Consider the following 21,075-nt stretch of genomic DNA (forward strand, 5'->3'; position numbering starts at 1 on the left):
TACAATCTAAAGGTGGACAGATTGACAAGTGACTTTTTTTTGCTCGGTCCCGATGCGCGCGCACGGAGATTGATAAGTGTTCACGCAACGCGAAGAGACAGAAATGACATGCTGCTGTGGAGATACGATCAACAACAGACGTTTAGTTTAATAAAAGAACAAAGACGTGCTATAGAGAACATGTCAGGGGGCGGGCCAATCTTTTTAATGTCATGCGATCTACCGACACTACGCCGCGATCGACTGGCAGGTCGCGATCGACGTGTTGAGACCCTGATCTACAAGAAGTAAAAGTCGTAACAAGGTTTCCGGAGGTGAACCTGCGGAAGGATCATTACCGATGAACAGACCGTCTGCATGAGAGCGGACAGAGTTCAGATTGAAGTGGTGGATTGGAAGCTCATTTTGCAAGTGACTTTTTTTCGTCCTGACGACCAACAACAGACGGATTGGAAGCTCATTCTGCGAATGCGTTAAATGCGTTAAAAAAAATAACTAGTTAAACCTGAAATTGAATTAACTGAGTTAACGCGTTATTTTTCACAGCACTAATTTTTTTTACAAAATGTCATCATTTTAACGATGTTCTCACTTTCCACACAATGTCTTAACCTTGTAAATATGTCTTCCTCCTAACAAAATGTAAATAATTAAATATCAAGTCACCCGTGCATAACTATCTCTTAAATAAACTCCTACTTCCTGTACTTCCCGTGTCTCGTTGCTCCCAGTGCTGGAGGTGTGTCAGTTTGCGCGCGACGCCTCGGTGGCGGAGGCGTGGCTTATCGCCCAGGAGCCGCACGTGTCCAGCAGAGACGTCGGCCACACGATGGACGAGGTGGAGAAGCTCCTCAAGAGGCACGAGGCCTTCGAGAAGTCCACCGCCACGTGGGAGGAGCGCTTCTCGGCGCTGGAGCGCCTCACCACGGTCAGGGACAGGGAGCGTCACATCGCCATGGCGACTGACAAACATTACAAATGCTGTGGTTGATTTGAGAAGAAGAAAAATTAAATAAAAGTCTCACACCACAAAATACGATTTCGGAGTGCAAATGGACTAACGGATTGGTTATTGATTGGTTATTGATTAGTTATTTATTGGGTATTACTTGGTTATTTATTTGTTATTGATTGGTTATTGATTGCAGCTGGAGCTGTTGGAGCTGAGGACCCGGCAACAGGAGATGGAGCAGTTCATCAAAGAAGAGCTGCAGTCAGATATGGACAGCAGGTACACACACACACACACACCTGCTTATTATGTACACCTGAGTGATGGAGGGCCACTCATACACACACAGTAAATGTACTGCGACGCAGTAGTGCATTTAAATGTAAGCTATTGAGTGTGTTGATAAAGTTATAAAAAGGTGATAGTGTAAAAATGTTGAAGAAAAGTTATTTCAGAAGATGTTAAAAAAAAGTCTTTATAAAGAACTGTATGTCGAAAGAAGGGACAGTAGAGGGTCAAAAAAGGTCTCGAAAGAGTTAGTATATTATATATATATATATATGATATAAATATTTATATATATTAGATATATATAAATCTAGATATAAATATTTATATATATGTAACAATATATATATATATATAAATACAGTATATATATATATATATACAAATATAAATATTTATATTTAGACAAATATTTATACATACATTTTTATATACAGATATAATATGTATATATATAAGCATATCAATATGTATGTACAAATATTTATATATATATATATAAATACATATTTATATATTGAAATACAAATTTAGATATATATTTTTCATGCTTGCTTCCTCTCTACAAAAGAAAACATTGTTCTTCACCCACTGATCTTGAGTTTCTCCCTGCTGCCCTCTTTCCTCCAGGAGAGAAGACACAGGCTTCGTTGAAGAATCTTCGCAGCTCTGCACCATTGAGGAACAGACACTGGTGAGTAGTCACCCTCTCTATGCTGCTTTCTTATTAACTCCTGAACCTCCTTTAAGCACTTCTAAAAAAACTAAACGCTCCTCCGCCTCGTCTCTTTCCGTCTTTGTTCTCTTCCAGTCTGGTTCTGGACCGGTGGAGCCCAGCTCCGCCCTGCTGAAGGAGACGGCCGGTGACTCCACGGTGCCCCTGGAGTCCGAAATGAGGGAGAGCGGTTCTCTGGAGCTGGAACCCTCGTTCTCGGCGGTGACCCCGAGGGAACCGGAGAGGGCCGCCACCATGCCCACGGAGACCCTCAGGGCCCAGGCCGTGCTGCAGGAGGGCGTGGTGGGCCGCAAGCACGACGTGGAGGGTTCTGGAAAGAAGGCTTCCAACAGGTAACAGGGAACAGACCCCAGAGCTGTCTGTGCATGCTTCTATACACATATGTATGCATGTATACATATGTGTATGCATATACGTATGCATACACATATGTATCCATGTATAGATACATATATGTATACATATATATCTATATATATATAGATATATATACATGATATATGCATATATATGTATGCATGTATATATATATACATACATATAAGTATATATGAATGTACATATGTATGCATATATGTATGTATATATATATATATGCATATATATATACATGTATTGTATATTCACACCTCGCAAATATGAAGACAATTTTGTACGCTTTTTTAGCTTAGATTTTTTGCCACCTGATATATAGCATATATTTTATATATATATATATATATATATATGTATGTATATATATATACATATATTACCTCAGTAAAATGTTTCCCCGGCTGTCTGGGTGCAGCTCTTTCCAGCGAGCTGCTCTGAGTTGTCACTAATGAACTGAATGAAGTCCTAATGGAGTGGTGATGTTGTTGTGGCTCTCGTAATTGGAAGTAAATTCAATTAATTTTGTTCCATTACAGCTGGAGATTAGCCTCCTGAAATGATCCATGATCAAGCTTCCTCCTCTTCCCCCCCCCCCAGGTCGTGGAACAGCCTGTACTGCGTGCTGAAGCCCGGTCAGCTGTCGGCGTACAAGGACGCCAAGAGCTTCGGCCACGGGACGACGTTCCACGGCGAGGACCCGCTGACCCTCCGCCACGCCACCTGGGAGCTCCTCGCCAACTACAAGAAGAAGAAGCACGTCGCCAAACTACGGTGAGAGAACTCATCCACCTTCAGGTCCTTGCGGTTGTCTCGTGAATTAACAGGAATAGTTTTGGGGGAAATGCATATTCACGTTCACACCGAGAATACGATGAGAAGATCGAGTGTGGTTTTATGGGAGGGGTTATGTGCTCTTGGCCAAGAAACATTACAAATAACCCTTTTTTAATGTTTTTTATAGATATATCATATGTGTATGCATACGTGTATGCATACGTATATGCATACACATATAGATATATCATACACATATAGATATATCATTAATTTATTTTCCCTATTTCAAGTCTATACGCTAACATAAGCTAGCCCCTTATATATATAGTATATGTTTATATATATATATCAATATATATATATATAAATGTATGTATAAATATATAAATGTATATATATTTATATATATTTTTTAAATTATATATTTAAATTAATTTTGATATGTATCATTTTATATATATATATATATAATTATATATAGATATATATAATTGTATATATATAATTATATATATAAATATGTATTTATAAAAAAATATATTTTATATATATATATATCATTGCACTCACTTAACTAATAGTTGGTAAAAGTTTTTATTTTAAAAAAAAGAAAAAAAGTGAGAGTTGTGCTGCATCGATTACTGAAGCGTGTGTGTTGCACTCCTCCACACAGTAAACCTTAACTTCACTTCAACTCTTTTCCTCCGCTCCTCTCAGGCTCCGAGACGGCAGTGAATATCTGTTCCAGTGTAAAGACGAGGTGAGCCGTTGGACCATCGAGACATAAACAAACCGAACAAACCACCAATCACACGCGACCCGTTGACCTCCTGTCCTGTAGTCACGGGGTGTTTATGCTGCAGGCGGCACCGTTTTACACTTCATTTTATAAGCTGCACATTATTTAAAGTTTCATTGCTAAGTGCTTTGAACCACATCCACTTTTTAAATTGACCGTCCCTCTGGAGCTGGACTTCCCCTTGTAATCCTGTGTGTGTGTGTGTGTTTACATATCAGGAGGAGCTCCAGCGTTGGAGCCAGGCCGTGGAGAAGGCCGTCCAACCCCTGGCGGAGGAGGAGGAGGAGGAGGCGTCGGGGCCCTCGGGGGCCAAAGCCCACAGCCTGCCCCCCCCTCCTCCCTCCTCCTCCTCCACCGCACTGCCGGAGCCCGGCGCTGCCAAGAAAGACGAGAAGAAGAAGTTCAGTCGCTTTGCCAAAAAGAAGTGAAAAGAGAAGTGAAGGCCATCGGAAAGGGAGGGGGAGGGAGGGGCCGTCGCCGTGGCAACCTGGAAAGGGAAAGTGATGTATTTTGTGTACAATCAAGTCAAAGACAGCTATTTAATCGCTAGATTTAAAAAAAATATTATTTTACAAGAGTTTTTTGTAGTTTAGTTTGACGCTTGTATTTAAGCCGGTGTGTCGTTGGTCCACACTTTGTGTGATGTTTTTTTTAAACAAATGCCAAATTCAAAAGCAGTTCAATTAAAGCACAGGAATGCTCCTTTCACACTCAACCAAAGAACGTTTGTTAAACACTTTTCATTTTTGCCTGCTTTTTAATCATTTTGTTTTGCTTCATGGTATGGCACGCTTTCTATATATATATAATATATGTATTATATATATGAATATTATATATATATACATATATATGTATAATATTATATAAATATATATATATATATATATTAATACATATATATAATATATATATATGAGAGTACTGAGGAGTGCTTTTTTTAATGAATCTGCCTTATGCATTGGTGGTTAACTGTAATACCGCTTCACGCCACTTACAGAACCAGACTGAGTATAATGGACACACACACACACACACACACACACACTAAATGCTCTATTCACTGTGAGGAGATGGACTCGCTCAGTCGGGGTTATTGATCCCGTGCGGTCGTATTCTCTGTAGTTATGTCTGTGAACTTTAAATATACTCACAACACTTGTGTATCGAACTCTACGTTTCCGATCTATTAATTAGCATATACACACGTACAGTGTGTATATATATACACACACTGTATATATATATACGGCTGCATGAAGTACGTTTTACGTGAAGTTTGATACGGCGCTATTGTGATATTGTGGAAACCCCCTCAGTCAAGTCCCGACTTGACCGCCTTAAGGCTTCAACACATGAGGAGTTATAATCTGAGGTGTTTCATGAAGCTGGGATTAATCTGTTCTCTGAAGTCAAGTCTGGTTCACTGTGAGACCCCAAGTACTGACGACATTCATCCATTCATAAGGAGGAAACGGACACTTTCATATGCGATATACATATATATATATATTCTACATAATATGGAGAGTATATACAGATGTAGAATACGCAATATGACGTTACTTTGAAATATACAATAATAAGACCCTGTCAGGGTATTTGTTTTACAAATAGTTAAATAACTATATACTAAATACTTCATATTGTCTTCCCGCCTCTTTAATGTGTTTAAGTGGCGTTGAAGGAGAAAACTGTTGGTGAAGAATCTGCAGGTTATGAAGACAGTCGCTTCATATTAGTTGCAGCGCAAACTGGAATTATGACTGAAAAATTAGATAAGAGTTGACACTATTAAGTGTTTAACTGAACATTGTAACTCTGGTTCAGCTCAGCCTGAAGTCCAGTGTCAGGATAGTTTGATTTAACTGGTGATGCTTTTTAAAACACCTCTGATATCACACATATTTAATATACCACCAATTACAAACAAAGAAATGACACCAGGCAGAAAACCAGGAGTCACGGAAACGGGCAAAGTCAAGGACGATGTGTCACACACACACACACACCTGAGGGAACGGGTCTTTAATGTGAAAATAAGGAAGTGAGGATTTGCTACCTTTCAACAAATAAAGCCATTATAGAGTAATACATATATATTTATACATATATATATTTCTACATATATAAATATATGTAGTTTATATTATAGAGTTTATGTTCAGTCTGGAAACTCATCTACAGACATCAACGTGTCAGTCCCAGAACTACGATGACCTCAGGTGACCTCATTGGAGAGATGGAGGGATGAAGGGATGGAGGCTGATAAGCTCAGAGGAAATATGGGAGCTTCATTATTTATACATAGAAAAGGGGAAAATATTGTGGTGATCTTAACACTTTTTTCTTCTGTGTGCAGAAGGCCAGTAGAACCTCACTGCTGTGCCTCCAGCACCAGTAATAAAATATGTTTAAATAAAGCACCTTTAAATAGTTTGGGAAACTTGCATTACATTTATTCAGTTTTGTTTTCATTGGTCACGATCTACAGTAACTTAAGGCCACTTCCTACTCCGTCTCCTCCACTCCTTCCTACCTGCCTTTTCTGTTCAGTGGTTTTTAAAATATGCATTTTGTACTCTAGCTATGTAAAATATCCAGAGAATGATGTGAACAGGAAATATCAAACACATTTTGAGAGAATAAACTTTAAAATAAACTCCTGAAACTCGACACTCGTTGACATCTCAATCTTTTTTTTCCTAAATGTCAAATTTCATGTCCACAGTTGAATCTTTGCATACTTCCTGAAATAAAATAAAAAACACAGTATTCATTCTAAAAAAAAATATGCCAACGCATTGAAAACATTTCCATATAAAAATTGAATTTCAGAATAGATTTATTGAATAAAAACCATTTAAAACCAGAGGCAGTTGTTCAACAACAGGCACTTTGTTGATTTCAGATCAGAGTGAAGCTCCGCCAAACAGGAGAATAAACCGCCTCAGCCAATCAGATCGCAGCTGAGGACGACCCCGCATACAACACAAACCCTGAATAACAGCTGACCTCCTTCTCGACCTACGAATAAGCCACGATGCAGACTACAGACTCCAGATATGTCCGTACTGCATTCCTTTATGAGAGGCGAGGCCTGGACGCCACGGCGTGGTCATCTTGATCCGCTACACGTCGCTCTGCACGTTTGGAGATGCTTTTGCATCTCGCTGCCGTCGACGAAAACAAAATGATGCTTTCCATCATCAGACGTCATGTTCACCGCGAGAGGAGACGGCGGCTGCTACAACACAACCGAGGAGCAGCTCTTCAATTCCTTTAAGTTATCCTCATTACGACCAAACTGCTGCGTCTCCCGGAACGACAACGCGGCGCTGCATGAGCAATGAGAGCGGATTAAAAACAACAACGACGCACAGCCGCGTGTCACAGGACGACATTTGTTTTCAGACTTCTTACAGACGGTGCAATTATGAAACTTGGGAGGGAATTAATTTCCCGCGTATCGCCCCGGACCTTCTCGGAGCCTGCAGGCCGTTAAGACGTCCTCCGGGGGGGGGGGGGGGGGGGGAAATCTCTATTAACCAAACGATGACGAAGAAATAATTTAGATTAACTAAAGGACTGGTGAATTAATATAAACAGTCGCTATATATATATATATATACATACACACATACATGTGTGTCATTATATATATACAGACACACACACACAAACATGCATATATATACATGTATATCATACATATATACATACACATACACTACCGTTCAAAAGTTTGGGATCACTTAGAAATGTCCTTATTTTTCAAAGAAAAGCATTGTTTTTTTCAATGAAGATAACATTAAATCAATCAGGAATACACTCTATACATTGTTAATGTGGTAAATGACTATTCTAGGTGGAAACGTCTGGTTTCTAATGAAATATCTCCATAGGTGTATAGAGGCCCATTTCCATCAACTATCACTCCAGTGTTCTAATGGTACATTGTGTTTGATAATCGCCTTAGAAGACTAATATCTGATTAGAAAACCCTTGTGCAATTATGTTAGCACAGCTGAAAACTGTTTTGCTGATGAGAGAAGCTATAAAACTGGCCTTCCTTTGAGCTTGTTGATTATCTGGAGCAACACATTTGTGGGTTCGATAAGACTCTCAAAATGGCCAGAAAAAAAGAAGTTTCCTGTGAGACTCGCCAGTCTATTCTTGTTCTTAGAAATGAAGGCTATTCCATGCGAGAAATTGCAAAGAAACTGAACATTTCCTACAGCGGTGTGTACTACTCCCTTCAGAGAACAGCACAAACAGGCTCTAACCAGAGCAGAAAGAGAAGTGGGAGGCCCCGGTGCACAACTCAGCAAGAAGACAAGTACATTAGAGTCTCTAGTTTGAGAAATAGACGCCTCACAGGTCCTCAACTGGCAGCTTCTTTAAATGGTACCCGCAAAACGCCAGTGTCAACGTCGACAGTGAAGAAGCGACTCCGGGATGCTGGCCTTCTAGGCAGAGTGGCAAAGAAAAGCCATATCTGAGACTGGCCAATAAAAAGAAAAGATTGGTATGGGCAAAAGAACACAGGCATTGGACAGAGGAAGATTGGAAAAAGGTGTTATGGACAGATGAATCCAAGTTTGAGGTGTTTGGATCACACAGAAGAACATTTGTGAGATGCAGAACAGGTGAAAAGATGCTGGAAGAGTGCCTGACACCATCTGTCAAGCATGGTGGAGGTAATGTGATGGTCTGGGGCTGCTTTGGTGCTGGGAAAGTGGGAGATTTGTACCAGGTAAAAGGGATTTTAAATAAGGAAGGCTATCTCTCCATTTTGCAACGCCATGCCATATCCTGTGGGCAGCGCTTGATTGGAGCCAATTTCCTCCTCCAACAGGACAATGACCCAAAGCACACCTCCACATTGTGCAAGAACTATTAAGGGAAGAAGCAGGCAGCTGCTGTCTGTAATGGAGTGGCCAGCACAGTCACCAGATCTCAAGCCCATTGAGCTGTTGTGGGAGCAGCTTGACCGTATGGTCCGCAAGAAGTGCCCATCAAGCCAATCCAACTTGTGGCAGGTGCTTCAGGAAGCGTGGGGTGAAATCTCAACAGATTACCTCAACAAATTAACAGCTAGAATGCCAAAGGTCTGCAATGCTGTAATTGCTGCAAAAGGAGCATTCTTTGAAGAAAGCAAAGTTTGAAGAAAAAAATTAATACTTCAAATACAAATCATTATTTCTAACCTTGTCAATGTCTTGACTATATTTTCTATACATTTTGCAACTCGTTTGATAAATAAAAGTGTGAGTTTTCATGGAAAACACAAAATTGTCTGGGTGATCCCAAACTTTTGAACGGTAGTGTATATATATATAGAGACACACACACAAATATGCATATATATACATGTATATCATACATACACATTATATACATGTATATTTCAGTATCAACACAGAGGAAAAACCCACTAGATATGAAGTTCTCTCTCATATTCAGTGTTACGACATGTTCTGGAAGCTTTGAAGGGTTCATTCTGATGTGTCCTTCAAATTTGAAGGAGGGTGCAAAGAAAATATTTGTTTACTAATAATATATACACACATACACAAACATTATAGAAAGAAAAAAAATCATTTGTATATACTTTTTTTCTTTTACTTGCAATAATTGAACAACCTTGACTTCTCGGCCGGTCGTATTAAGTTGCTCTCTTTCAGGGGCGGGTGCTTGGAGTGAAAGGATTCCCACGACTGTAAAGCACAACATTTAATATTTCATGAAATAGACGTTTTACATGTGAAAGGGCAGAAATGACATGAGAACAAAGTGTTAAAAACACACTAAAACAACTTTATTCGCAAGTCATTTTTGCTCGATGAAGAATAATTAAATAAAAAGGCACATCAAAATAATACACATGATACAATAAACCTAATGACACATTGAACCAATAAGAGACTTGATTAGGTTTCAAAGACAATGTGTTGTACGATTAAACTCGAGGGCGGCGCTGGAATTAACGCTCACTAAAGGTCAGCCGGTAGGCGTGTGTGTGTGTGTGTGTTTTCACGACCTCGTCCACACACACACACACGGAGAGACGCCGCTCGCACTTCCTGACTTTAAGAGAAAAGCGGCGAGATAAAGAAGCTACTTCCCTTCCTCCGAGCGGCCACTTCCTGTTTGGAGACGCCCCCGATGCTCCTCTGGCTCCAGCGTGACCCGGATGCACGTGGCCAATTTATAAAATATAGAATGTTTTGCGTATTTTATTTACATCTTAGTGCAGTGAAAGCGCGCCGCAGGCAAAGATATTCTTCCTGAATGAATTTCTTTTTTTTAAATGTCATATATATATATATATATATATATATGTATATATGTATATGTGTGGGGGGGGGGGGGGCTCCAGAGGCTCGAGGTCGATGGCAGCAGCTTGTCGGTCGTCTACTTGAGGAGCTTGTTGGCTCTCAGGTTCGCGTCGTCAATACGAACCTTGTTCATTTCCGCCTGAAACAAAAGAAAGAATAAATATGAATGTATTTGCCCTTTTCACTGACTTCCAATTATGAAGACACATTATTGGAAGTTCCCTGTGGACTTTATGAACTCCGGTGCTAATGAACAGGAAGACGACCGCGAGCCAGTAAAAACATTTATCACGCAACATTAAAATGAAATAGATTTAAACACTGAATGCAACATCCACACGGCGTCTTCAACGTGATGCAAACACATGTGTGGAGGAATAATTAAATAAAGAGAGGAGGAGGAGGAGGAGGTAGTGAGTTTGCTGCCTGCTTGTAAACATTTGGGTTAATTAAGGTTCTGGTGCATTTGTCACAGTCTGTAAATATCTATTAATATTTAAAATAAAACTTTTCCTAATGTCACTTTTGTAACTCGTTATCGTTAGACTGTGTATACGATGATATTTATATATTCACACCACTGGATGGTATCAATAAAAAGGTTAATTTACTAGAAGAAAAACTTATTTTTTTAAGGGGAACATGTTCCTCTCCTCTCCTCTCCTCTCCTCTCCTCTCCTCTCCTCTCCTCTCCTCTCCTCTCCTCTCCTCTCCTCTCCTCTCCTCTCCTCTCACCTTGTCGGCGATGCTGTCGATGTGCTTGCTCTGCTCGTCGATCTCGTTGCCCATGTCCTGCGCCATGGACTTCAGGTTGCTGATGAGGCCGCCCACGGCGTCCAGGTTCTCCTCCATCTCGTCCTCGCGGGCGTCGTTGGTGATCCTGTGGACGTTGGGTCAGACGTCTCAGCGCTCGGTGATTTAATATCCGACGCGCCGCGCTCATCCCGATGGCCCCCTCACCTCTTGATGTACTGGCCCGAGGGCGCCGAGGCGTTCACCTGGCCGGCCTGGCCGGCCTGGCCGTTGCGGACCCCCGACGGCTGCCGCGAGACCACCTTGGAGCCGGTGGAGCCGGCGTCCCCGTTCTCTCGGATTCCCCAGGTGCGCTTGTATTTCGAGTCGTGCTCTATCGACGACACCCTGAAGGGAAAGGCACGAAGTCAACAGCTGAACGGGGAGGTGGACATTAAAGAACTACTTCATTGAAAGCCGCAGCGGGCTAACGAGACGACGAGTCGCCATGACGACAGTCGCACACACGCGTCCGTTAATCGAGAAGCAAAACGATTCCCTACCTTATCTCATCGTACTCAAAGAATCCTCTTCTCCAGAGTGAAAGCATTTTGGGGACATTTATTTCCCATGTTTAGAGCCAGATATGATGTTACAACACACACACACACACACACACACACACACACGGGGAGGGTAAAGTCTTGTTAAGGACTTGGTAGTAAACTGTTGCATCATCCACAAACAATTGGGGAATGCTACAGATTGATTGGTATCATTTCCACAGGTGTATTTTACTCTCCTCGGTGTGGTCATGTGACCTCACACAGACGGAGAGTCATGAAGCGCCCAATGAAATGTTGGCACAGCCGTGTACCTCCCGGTTCAATATTTACCTTTGATGACATCGTCGTCATCATCATCATCATCAACGCTAGTTAACAGACACACAGGGCTTCAGGTTTGTGGACGCGCCACCAGTTTTAGTCTCTAAATACCACAACACCACATGATCACCGGCTGCTGTTGCCATGGAGATCGTGGTGGAGGATGAATTCAACTGCAGTTGGGAACAAACCGCGGCAACTTTAGTTGCTGAATTAATTCCAAAAATGACCCAGAAATGAAAAAGTGAATTAATTCAAGCTCTGTGTGTGTGTGTGTGTGTATTTAGTTTTATCAGCTCCAAAGTATTTAACTTCCACCAGCTGGTAGCAGCGCTCTTTAGATAATTTAAAATAAAATAAAAACAGAATCCTTTGATTCAAAGTATCAGATTCTTAAAATACATTTTCTTTTATTAAATTAGTTTTTAAGGTCAGTTGGTCAACTAAAGCGCTGATGATGCAACCAGGAGAGTTTCATGTCTCAAGTCTACGGAGAGAAATTAACGGGATTGACTGAAATAGCCCCACTTACTTTACATGGAATTTAAATAAAAGTAAAATATGCAAAATTTAAAGAAGAAAAGTAAAATAAGTAAAATATGCAAAAATATGCTTTATTGCCATTATGCATCACTGTGAAATTTCGTTTATAAAACCAGCCACATGCATGTTATCAAACACGCAGAGCACACGACAAGCAGAGAAAAGCACGATAACACAGCGTGCAGGTACAGTGTGTAGTGCAGTGTGCAGTGTGTGTAGTGTACCTGTCACAGGGGCAGACACACATGCCACAGCACTTGGAGAGGTCAGTCAGGTTCTTCTCGGCTTGTCTCATGTCCTGGTTGATCTGGTCCATGCCCTCATCCACACGCCTCAGCTGCTCTGAAACACACACACACACACACACACACCAATTCAGATTCTCCTTCCTTTCATTTAAAAATGACTTGGAGTCAAGACGGCAACATCAATGTCTTTGTCACAATGACATCTGGTTCATTTTAGCTGCAGCAAACACTTGCAAAATGGATTTAAATATATATATTTAGCGCATGATATTACTTTATCACCGACAGTTGTTTTCAAAGTGAATGAAGAACATCAACAAATGGGGGACTGTGTGGGACTACGTGGGGGACATCTGCTCACCTCCTTGCTGGTCCAACATCACCAGTGTCTTGGTGCCAGTCTCTCTGCTCTGTAAACAACAACAACAACAATGAAAGGATTACAGATGTATTTATTATGAAGAGTTCATTAAAGTTAGCTGAGGTCAAACTTTCCACACTATGACGTTCCTCTAAATACTAGAATCTGTTATCAAGGTTTAATTATTAACAGTGGTCCTGATACCAAATTCAAATTTGGCTTGGAAAATATACTTTGGACTATTTTAAAAGACTTATTTATGAAATGTTTCTAAACCTCATCAAGGTGTGGGCACTTAGACAAACATGAACCATGACAACATGTTGGATGGTCCAAGCCTCACCTCCTCTGCCATCTGCAGCATCCTCCGCGTGCTTTCCAGTGACTGAAAGAAGAAGAAAAGCGGGGTTTAGTGAATAAAAAACGATAAATAAATAAAAACAATGAAATATTGCAAAATGGTAATAACCAAAACATTGACATTTATGCAGGTTACTGTTGGTTTGAGATTTCAGGTGAAGAGGAAAGAGAGTTTGTTTGTGGACACGAGGATCGAGTGCCACCCACCCACCCACCCACGTCGGAGGATGGAAGCACAGATTTAATACATTAATAAAAGGTCCCATTCCATTTAATGCGTCAGCGCCCTGTCACTGGGCCTCGGCCCACCCGGATGGAACGGGGCCATAATTCAGGTTATTAATTACACCTGCTGTGGAAAGGGCCAATTATAGCATGACGATAATTCCCTTGAAATAGCAACACCCCCCCCCCCCTACCATGGATACAATAACATGTATTTGATGACGACAGTGAATTATCTAATTAAACATCCAGTCATTTGATTTCAATAACCAGAGAGGTTTCCTATCTTATAAATACAAGTAGGAAAACACAGCTGAGAACAAAGGGAAGCAGTTTATTACTCTACTGAATATCAAAATGATTAAAATTAGGATTCATTGTCGACGTATTTTTTTTCCAGCCAGATTGCATTTCTAATTAATTGATATATTTTTGTTTCTGTTTATATATTGTTAATAATATTTGCTGGTTTCTTTGTCTTTTAAGAAATTGGATGAACAAAACAAGCATTTTTAATATAAATCCATCCACCTGTGCTTTTGAGATTTATTTATTTTTTCCGACACTATTTTCTGACATTTCATAGAAATGGAAATTACCAATGACTCAAGAAATGAGTGGACAGCTGGGAGCAGCGCTAAAACTTTGAGTCAACACATCCATTTACTGACTGATGGTGAATTAATACTATCCTGACAACTAATTAGTGGTTTAAAATATTAATCACACGCCTCGCAATTGTGAGCTTCATCTGCTCGTCTCCCAAATGTCACGAAACTGAATGCTCTAGTTTACACATTTGAGATAATCTTTCAATTTTATCACAACCACAAAATAAATAAATAAATCTGCATTTAGTAAACATAATGTTGCCATTTCTCCAGTGTGAACGCACCACACACAAAAACCTCGTTTGAATTAGTCCATAGTATGGATTTGGATGCAGCTGCAGTGTCCCTGGGTGTAAACTCTAATTGTAAATGGGTACGGCTGGCATAAAAGTTAACGATCTACAGCAACACACACACACACACTTAAAGAAATACATTAAAAAAGAGTTGCCGTTGAACTGGAATGCGGTCAGTTCAGGCGAGTGCGGCCTTTGAGTCTCTATTAATAGCGAGCGCTGTGCGGAGCATCCAAAGAGGAGCAGAGCACGGAAGTGACCGGGGGCACGACTCCATTGTTACCGTCACTAATTACCTGTTAACGAGAGAGAGAGAGAGAGAGAGAGAGAGAGAGGACCCGAGTCCTCCGTCCCTCCGTGTCTGAACACATTAATAAATCGGCGAGTTGCGAAAAGAGACAGACATGGAGTTGGCGAGTTATTGGAGCGCCGGGCCGTGTTCTCTTTGGCTCAGCCAGAACATCAACAACAGGGTGGGTAAACATTCCGGTCCCGCTTCCCAAAACACTTGAACTCGGCTAATTAAGGGAAGAAAAAAAAAAAGCGCCCGCCGCAGCCAAATCTTCCAGATTTCGATGCTGCGACAGATCTTCATGAAACACAGACAATGGCGTGGTATTCGTATCACTTTAGTTTGGGACCTTAAATGGAAGTACAGGGGAGGCGGGGCACGTGCGGGTTCTAGCAAGCTACATGCAAGCGTCATTTCTTTTAAAGAAAAAACAAACAAACACACTACAGGTATTAATAGTCTGCAATACACCAGGATGATTAGAAAGCAGCACACAAACAATGCATCTTGACACAATGTTGGTGTTCAACTACTTGACATATGGAAACAGCCGTAACATTAATGGGACAGCTCGGGTTGAGACTTCCTAAAAAACAAAATCGTGATTCATAACTGATTGCAATGTTGCCCGATACATCGACAGCATGCGCCGAGTGGTTACCCAAAGTGTGAGGAAGCACTCCCATGCCCTGCTACGAGCTGCTTGGTCAACCAGGCGGCAGGAGGAAGAAGAGAGAACGAGAAAACGGCAGGTTAATTTAGAATAAGAGACTTAGTGAAGAAAAGAAGAACACCAGTAAAGGCTAAATGACAACAAGGTGAGGCTCACAGCTACACGCCCGGCGAGACGACATCAATTTGCCTCCATTTGAATCCATTTGAATCCGATGGTTCCCCGCGGTGCCGATGAAACAATCATCATCTCCTTCGTAATCAAAACGCTCGTCTCTAGACGACAACGTTCAAACCCTCAAATCCACCGAGGGGAACGGGCGCCATCAGGGTGAATTAGACGTAAAGCATCACACGCATCCCAATAATGCTGAGCTTAATAATCAACTGTGAACACAATGCATCTCACCCACCCACTGCTTCTTCTTTCAGTGCTACTGGATATTTAAACGACCACAGGATTACGTGCGTGTCGTTTTTTTTCTTCAATATGGTTATGGATAAAAAATTTCAGCACAATAATGTTGAATCCCGATTGTTTTTCAATTGTGGTCAATTAAATATTTCAATAATACTAAAAACACAAATTACGTGAAGAAATAGAAAGTAGATTTGATCGGCGTGAAGTTCAAACGCTCATGATGTTCAATAGTGAGCTCCAGAGGGCGCCGAGAGGTGGATTCTTTTAGACCTCATCAGGCTCGCCGTTTCCCCCAGTTTCTAGTTTTTATGCTAAGCTAAGATAACGGCGTGCTGACTACGGACGATTATTTGGCCGAAAGACACGAGTGTAATTTAAACTCCCGTCTAACTTCTTCACCAGAAGGCAAATGAGCAACATGTCAAATTATTCCTTTAAGATTTTGCATCCTCAGCTGCGGCAGCATTTGTTTGGCTGCAGGTTGTTTTCGCAGCAGCGTCGATAAATTGAACGTTAAGAGAGAATTATTACGAAAATATCTGACCAAAAAAAAGTTACCAGAAGAAAAATAAATTAAATATATCCCTGAAACTTTCCAAAAACACTGCTACACATCCCACCCCCTCACTGTTGATCTTCGGGCTGCGTATGCTGCCGACACTCGGTGCCATCGAGGCCGGAGGTCGCACTGTTTTTGGCATTTGACATTAAACCTTTTGGACAGAATGTTACTTAAAGGAAGTTTCATACTCACACAGAGAGAACCAGACAATGAGAGTGTGAGTGTGTGAGTGAGTGTGTGTGTGTGTGAGTGTGTCATTACCTCATCAGTCACTTGGTTGGCCTTGTTGGTGATCTGTTCCACAGTCATTTCCTCCATGTTGCTGCCGTGCTGTTTGGAGGCTCCCCTCTTTGCACCGAGCTCGATATTCTGCGGCCTGGAAGAGAAGCACATTTTGTTTTGTTTAAAGTCGGATCAGAGGTCATCGACTTAATGGAGCTATGTGACTAAAACTAATAAGAGAACTTACTGGACTCTCACTATGAAAGGGAATTCACTTTGTGAGGGAATATAGCATCATTATTAAATAACAGAGAATTACAGATGTCAATATTTGATGGTTTACAAAAATATAGTTTAAAAAGTAAACATAAGACATACAACTTTTTAATAAAGACCCTACAGGTTTAGTTATTTACTGCGTTTGACCAAGACTTCTCGTGAACTCAGACTTTTCTAATGTACATCGGGCTCGTCGCCTCATGTCACATCACTATTCCACAGAAACACTCGGTGCTCACTGCTTTGGAACGTATTCCTTTCCAGTGTCAAATATTAAATATGGAAAAGACGTTCAAGGTCCAAACATTAATGCGACGCATGAGCATGAATGTGTGCGTGTCGCATGGAAGGAAGACGTGAGGAACCTAAGCAGAACCAGGCTCTTGCGATGCCCCGGGAGGAGAGCCGGGAGTCTGAACACACGCAGAAGAAGGCCTGATGGATAAAAAGGAAATGAAAAACCTTCTTTTCAAAAGATGACAAACTGTTCCTTGTGAGCCTGAAGCCGTTTTTTGTTGGTGTAAATAAAGTTGAGCTGCAGAATGTTTGATCACGAGAGGAGAGGAGTTTATAATTGGACGTTGGTAACTGGCAGAAGTACACAAAAACCTCGTTGACTACAGAACCAATTCTTGATGTAAAGGCCATAGCAATAATAATGGAAATTAATTGATAAAAGTGAATATTGTTAAACCAAAACTGTATAAAGCATGTTCCTCTTATATATGCTGCGGTAAAAAAGGTCGGGCTTTTCTTTTAGAAGTTGTCTAAATGGCAATATAGACCGACTATATTATCTGCAGGGCTCTCACGCCGTAATAATCATCATCATACAAGTTACACAATAAATTTTTTGGATGATTTATCATGTCAAACAAATTGGATTATTTATGCAACCACTGTAAATTATCATCCAACAGACTAAACCTATTCAATTGGCTGAAAGCACATTTACAAACACAATGTGTAGTGCATGGAAATGCAACTAAATTCAATCTTAATGGATCACAAGGAACTAATCTTCAATTTCAAAAAGCCACAGTTACTTCAGTTAAACTACTGAGCTCATGCGACTTCCTGAAAATTAACTCCCTCAGCCAATTAAATTAGAACAAAAGTAAGCTGCGTCCTTATTCGACGGCTCCGTGCCTTCTGATTAAAATTCAGATTTGTTTGTTTGTTTGTGTATTATATTCAGTCAATCAAATCAAAGACAATACAAAATTATTCTATATAATATACAAAAGAGAAAGACTGAAAAGGTATAGGTAGAAGCAAAAAATGCTTATAAATTCCTATCCTAAATTAAAAATTTAATTAAATCAGAAAATGTATATAAAGTAAAGAAGAAAAAAAACAACAAACAAAATAAAAAACAATATATTTATATATACTACCACATACATCTTCCATATAAATACGTTTTTAATCACATTTATAACTCAAGAATTATTTTATAAATAATTAGATAGATAGATTTCACGAGCTTACAAAATATGCACAGGGGCGGACCTGAAGTCAGGAAGTGTCACCGAGAGCCTTTCATTGTAAACCAACAGCAGGAGGTGCCGATAGCGGTTGACCACTCGGGGGCCACTGGTTGCGAAATTAAAAAATGTTTCCGGTGCCTTCCGGTTAATTTTTTTAATGACGAGCGTGAGCAAAGCCCCCTCGCAGACACACATCCAATCTGTGCATCGAGTGACCTTCCTGCACCCCCGCGTCACAGCGTGGACCGAGCCGTCTGGCGCGATGGCCGCCTCAGACGGCCTCTGGTGCTCAAGGTAACACGAGATCAAGACCACTGAAGGCAAAGATGGACGCTTGTTTTCTGTGATGGGGAAACACTGCTCTTTAAAAAAAAATAATAATAAGAGGACAGAGCCTGTTAGCCATAAACACAAAGCTCCGAGGAAACCGCTTTATTCCCTTTCAACCTCTTTTCCTTTAAAAAGAATTAAAGGAAAAGGACTGTGCCATTTTCTTGTTTTTCTAAATCACCTTTGTGAACTTCAATTTCCCTTTCAAACCTGCAGCAACCAAACATCCTGAGATAAAGAAGACAGGGAAATGCAGAGTCTCCTTGACGGGCAGCTCAGAGATTTAATGTTGTTGATTCGGCTTTTTTCAGAAAAAAGGCGGTCAGGGCTTTTGGTTCACACGGACTCGACTGCTTTTTATACCGATTAGTGGCAAGATACTACTTTGAGTTTACAACTGGAACACAGAAGGAGGACTAATTTACATATATTACACTTTTGTGAAATACCAAGCCAACAAAACAAGCAGATTGACTCGTCAAGACTAAGAGATCAAATGCATGCGCCAGTAAAACAGACCTCAGTTTAGCTGGATATTGATTTATCCTCATAACAGCGATGAAAAGGTTACACCCAAGCAACGCACGGGTACATTCCGGATGATTTCTGTTCAAGTCGAGCTCATAATCACATAAAAGCACGGCATGTTTGTTTACACCTCGCACTGGATAAACAGCAAAGCCGTGGCTCCACTCGGCACGCGCTCACAGGCACAAGTAGAACCATTTAACACGTTTAAAAAAGGGACATACTCATTCATGTTGCCTTTCCTTCACAGCACCAACCCCCAGTGTCTTCAGAAAACGGCGACAGGGAAATATTTCTTGTTCATCCACCCAAACCCGTTCCTCCAGTTCCGACTGCAGCGCGCACACACCGACGTCTTTCCTCGAGCCCATCATGTTACGTTCACATTCTCCTTATTCACGACAAAAGATATATTTAAAATATATTCTATGGCTTGCTTTTCAACTTCTGTTTATTTATTTTACTGCCCCATCTTTTACTGTGTATTGTACTTTGAAGTTGAAATGTTTTGGCCCCCGTTATTGCCAAATTGTGTTAATTGACTACTGGACTGCACTTTGTGACACTGTCTGTGATAAGTGCAAAAATATAAATAAACTTTATTACCTTCGCATTGAAAATGCGGAAGGTTATGTTTTAATCGTTGTGTATTTATTTATTTATATGTATGCGTGTTACTCGCATAACTAAAAATAGTATTAAACCGAATCGCATGAAATTTGGTGGGATGATTGGTTATTATCCGGGGACCATTTGATTAGATTTTGGGATCGATCGGGTCAAAGGTCAAGGTCATGAAAAGGTAAAAATCTTCTTTTTACCATAGCGCGGTCAATTTTTATCCAATTGGCATGCAACTAATGCCAATGTTCATAATTCAATGCCCAATCTTGTGATATGCGAAGGTATGCGCTCTACCATGTGCCCGTTCTAGTGCTCAAATCATAAACACATTTATATTTTTTTCTGAAATGTTTTGTGCTGGGTGACTCGAGCTGACCTGTGTACAATAACAAACCGCAATTGGGTCGATGACATCATGCTCTACAGACTGTAACTTAAACCATGAGCTTTAGGCATTTCACAGCATCATTAAAGTGTATAAAAACAAGCTGTTTTCAACACAGCTGCCAGTAATAACTTTAGGAAGTAGCACAGATAACGACTTGTTGATATTCATTTCCGTTGTTGGTGCGAAGCTGTATCCGCACACCTGACTCTGGTGTAAAGTTACGTAAAGCTAGTTAGTAACTATTTAACACAGGTCACTTGATTAACAGGTGACATTCCGCTGAATGCGGAAATGTAGGATACTCGGTGTTTCTTATAAAAGCCCCACACCCACAAGTTGCCAACGTTGTGGCCACACAATAACACTTTAAAACTGATATAAAACAGTCCCGGAACAGCATCGAATAGTCTGTGAAAAGCTAATTTAAAAAAGGTATCTTACATTGTCCCGGAAAGTGGCACGACTGTCGCGAGGGTCGTAAACAGAACCGGAACCTTTGGGAACTCGTTAGAACCGAGCTAATGTGCTAACTAGCTAGTTCCGCTTTCCAGTCAACTACCTAGCGGCCCAAACACACACAAACAACTGAAGGGGAGAGGAAAGGGAGCGAGGTGTTTGTCTGGGAGTCAATACTTACAGGTAACCCTCCTTGTTTAAAAAAAACGAGCTCGTTACTCCTCCTTCTTTACGGAATGTGAACTTGGCAACTGGTAACTTTTTGGATTCCTTCAGTAGT

The 21,075-nt window shown here is 40.8% G+C and overlaps 2 protein-coding genes across 5 annotated transcripts in view; one reads left to right on the top strand and one right to left on the bottom strand.

The window, feature by feature from the left end:
* sptb (spectrin, beta, erythrocytic) overlaps window positions 1–6,603 on the top strand; it is a 46,837-nt gene extending 40,234 nt beyond the window's left edge. For both annotated transcript variants that reach the window (XM_056427105.1, XM_056427104.1), the window contains 7 exons: window positions 732–928; window positions 1,149–1,231; window positions 1,871–1,934; window positions 2,052–2,308; window positions 2,949–3,122; window positions 3,846–3,888; window positions 4,146–6,603. In XM_056427105.1, the coding sequence (XP_056283080.1) occupies window positions 732–928; window positions 1,149–1,231; window positions 1,871–1,934; window positions 2,052–2,308; window positions 2,949–3,122; window positions 3,846–3,888; window positions 4,146–4,355 (1,028 nt within the window). In that variant the 3' untranslated portion in view covers window positions 4,356–6,603. The remainder of the gene's footprint in view (window positions 1–731; window positions 929–1,148; window positions 1,232–1,870; window positions 1,935–2,051; window positions 2,309–2,948; window positions 3,123–3,845; window positions 3,889–4,145) is intronic.
* A 151-nt stretch (window positions 6,604–6,754) lies between these two features.
* LOC130201909 (synaptosomal-associated protein 23-like) lies at window positions 6,755–21,075 on the bottom strand. Of its 3 annotated transcripts, none has more exons than XM_056427108.1 (8): window positions 20,977–21,075; window positions 16,740–16,854; window positions 13,383–13,424; window positions 13,040–13,088; window positions 12,655–12,772; window positions 11,229–11,408; window positions 11,004–11,148; window positions 6,755–10,407 (listed from the first exon to the last, which is right to left on the bottom strand). In XM_056427108.1, the coding sequence occupies exons 2-8, from the start codon at window positions 16,794–16,796 to the stop codon at window positions 10,345–10,347; spliced, it is 654 nt and encodes a 217-aa protein (XP_056283083.1). In that variant the 5' UTR covers window positions 16,797–16,854; window positions 20,977–21,075; the 3' UTR covers window positions 6,755–10,344. The 3 variants fall into 3 exon arrangements, with proteins under 3 accessions (XP_056283083.1, XP_056283081.1, XP_056283082.1); XM_056427106.1 differs by lacking the exon at window positions 20,977–21,075 and adding an exon at window positions 20,781–20,919; XM_056427107.1 differs by lacking the exon at window positions 20,977–21,075 and adding an exon at window positions 15,485–15,522 and having other exon boundaries at window positions 16,740–16,830.

Source organism: Pseudoliparis swirei, chromosome 11 (assembly GCF_029220125.1).
Source record: "Pseudoliparis swirei isolate HS2019 ecotype Mariana Trench chromosome 11, NWPU_hadal_v1, whole genome shotgun sequence".
NCBI classification, from domain to species: Eukaryota; Metazoa; Chordata; class Actinopteri; order Perciformes; family Liparidae; genus Pseudoliparis; species Pseudoliparis swirei.

What these genes read in the sequence shown, in the direction of transcription:
- LOC130201909 (XM_056427106.1), bottom strand. An exon ending in TGCTGCAGATGGCAGAGGAG is followed by an intron (nt 13,089 to 13,382) that starts GTGAGGCTTGGA and finishes TGTTGTTTACAG; the next exon opens with AGCAGAGAGACTGGCACCAA. An exon ending in GATGTTGGACCAGCAAGGAG is followed by an intron (nt 12,773 to 13,039) that starts GTGAGCAGATGT and finishes TGTGTGTTTCAG; the next exon opens with AGCAGCTGAGGCGTGTGGAT.